This window comes from Eimeria acervulina, genomic scaffold, assembly GCF_000499425.1.
Source record: "Eimeria acervulina Houghton genomic scaffold, Eah_scaff591, whole genome shotgun sequence".
NCBI lineage: Eukaryota > Apicomplexa > Conoidasida > Eucoccidiorida > Eimeriidae > Eimeria > Eimeria acervulina.
The window spans coordinates 18,461-20,723 of NW_013549706.1; the positions used below are offsets into that span (position 1 = coordinate 18,461).

At 39.5% G+C, this 2,263-nt stretch overlaps 1 protein-coding gene across 1 annotated transcript; it reads right to left on the reverse strand.

The window, feature by feature from the left end:
* Nucleotides 1–504: 504 nt before the first annotated feature.
* Nucleotides 505–1,816, reverse strand: EAH_00043780 (cDNA clone:001-121-B01, full insert sequence, related; the record flags this gene model as incomplete). Its single annotated transcript, XM_013394951.1, has 3 exons — nt 505–588; nt 1,154–1,321; nt 1,704–1,816. Coding segments are annotated over 3 exons (365 nt in total), but the record flags the coding sequence as incomplete, so codon positions are not given.
* Between the last annotated feature and the right edge of the window lie 447 nt (nt 1,817–2,263).

Genomic DNA, 2,263 nt, shown 5'->3' on the forward strand with positions numbered 1-2,263 from the left:
TTGCATATATATATAAATATATAAATATATATTTATATATATATTTATATATATTTATATATATATATACAGAGAGAGAGAGAGAGAAAGAGAGAAAAGGAGAGAGAAAGGAGTCAAAGCATTCCCTGGCGCTGCTGCTGGGCCAGGTGCTGCAGTTGCTACAGCTACAGCCGCTGCTGCTGCTGCTGCTGCTGCTGCTGCTGCTGCTGCTGGAGATGCAGCAGCTGCTGCTGTTGTTGCATGGATTGGGTTGCAGGAGAAGGCGAGCAGGGGTTTGAGGCGGCAGTCGCATTAACGAAAAAACTTAATTTTAATTATTTTTTCTTCGCTTTACTTTTGCTGCTTTTTAGGCGTCTTTTGCCTCAGCTGTATTATAATTAAATGCAGTTTTAAACAAAGAGAGCAGCAAAAGAAAACAATAAATAAAGAATGGCTGTCAGTGAGGCAAAGCATGCATATCCAAGCTGCCTATACACCCCAAATGCATTTAAACAAATGAATATTTCATTTAAAAGCACTCAAACCCGTAACTGCGCGTCCGGCAATCAACATATTGATGTCGTATGTCCCTTCATATGTGTACAGCGCCTATCAACAGCAGCAGCAGCAGCGACAACAGCAGAAGCAGCAGCAGCAGCAGCAGCAGCAGCAGAAGCAAAAGTAGCAACAACATGCAGTTCACGTCTGTTGTAGTAAACAAAGGAAGCAGAAATAGAAAGACAAGACAGCAGAAAAAATAAAAATGAAATACACGTAAACACCATCGAGCAGCGGGCTGAACGCCAGGAGCAGCACCACCAACATACTTTGCTGCGGCTCTTCTACTGCAACAACAGCAGCAGCAGCGGCAGCAAGGGGAGCAGCAGCAGCAGCAGCAGCAGCATCATGTGCAGCAGCAGCAGCAGCATCATGAGCACCAGCAGCAGCAGCAGCATCATCATGAGCAGCACCAGCAGCAGCAGCAGCATCATCATGAGCACCAGCAGCAGGATGAGCAGCAGGATGAGCAGCAGGATGAGCAGCAGGATGAGCAGCAGCAGCAGGATGAGCAGCATCAGCAGGAGCATGAGCAGCAGGATAAGCAGCATCAGCAGGAGCATGAGCAGCAGGATAAGCAGCATCAGCAGGAGCATGTGGTGTTGCAGCACAATACCTCGATATCTGCGAGTGCTTTAGCTGTTTGAAGCCCCAGCAGGATGCCGTTGCCGCCCATAGCCTCTCTGCACAATTTGATAGCCTCGCGGCTCCACAGCGACGTCGTGCCTTTGATCAGCGAAATCAAAGCAGGCGATAAAAATCCGCTGTCCAACCGACGCCCCAACTGCAAACTCAGTGATAAACAACCCTGCAACAATTACACACAAATATATATATATATATATATATGTTTATTTGTATATATACATATATATATATGTTGATTTGTATATATATACACATATATATATATATATATATGTTTATTTGTATATATACATATATATATCTTTTGTATGCTTGCTTATGCATATATATATATATATATATACATATGTTTATGTAGATATATATACATATATATGTACAGATAAATATATCATCATAAGCATCATCAGCAGCACCAGCAGCACCCGCATCAGCATCAGCATCAGTATCAGCATCAGCAGCAGCATCAGCAGCAGCAGCAGCAGCAGCAGCAGGCTGAGTAGAAGTTTGTTGCTTACATGTGCAATTCCGAGTGCTCTCATTAGTCGCTCCTGCACTAACTGAAAATTTGCCAGAGGGCGGCCAAATTGAAGACGGCGGCTGCAGTAATTCACAGAACTGTCGAAGGCACCTGCAAATAGATAAAATAAATAAATAAATAAATATATATATATAAATATATATAAAAATATATAATATAATATATATATTGTATATTCTATATATATCTCTTATATTTTAAACTTTGTATTTTATATCTAATATATATTATGTGTATTATATGTATTGTATGCATATCATATGTATATACATATATATATATATATATTATAAATATATTCACATATATGCATTAATTAACGCATGCATAAATGCATATCCACATGTAAACAAACAATCATCAAGCATATACATACACACATACATACATGTACATATATATATATATATATATATACATATATAAATAAATAAATATATATATATATATATATTACCAATCAGGAGCCCTGTGCATCCAGCAGCGACGAGTGCGCGAGATGACTCGAGAATATGTTTGGTGTGCTGAGTGAAGCCT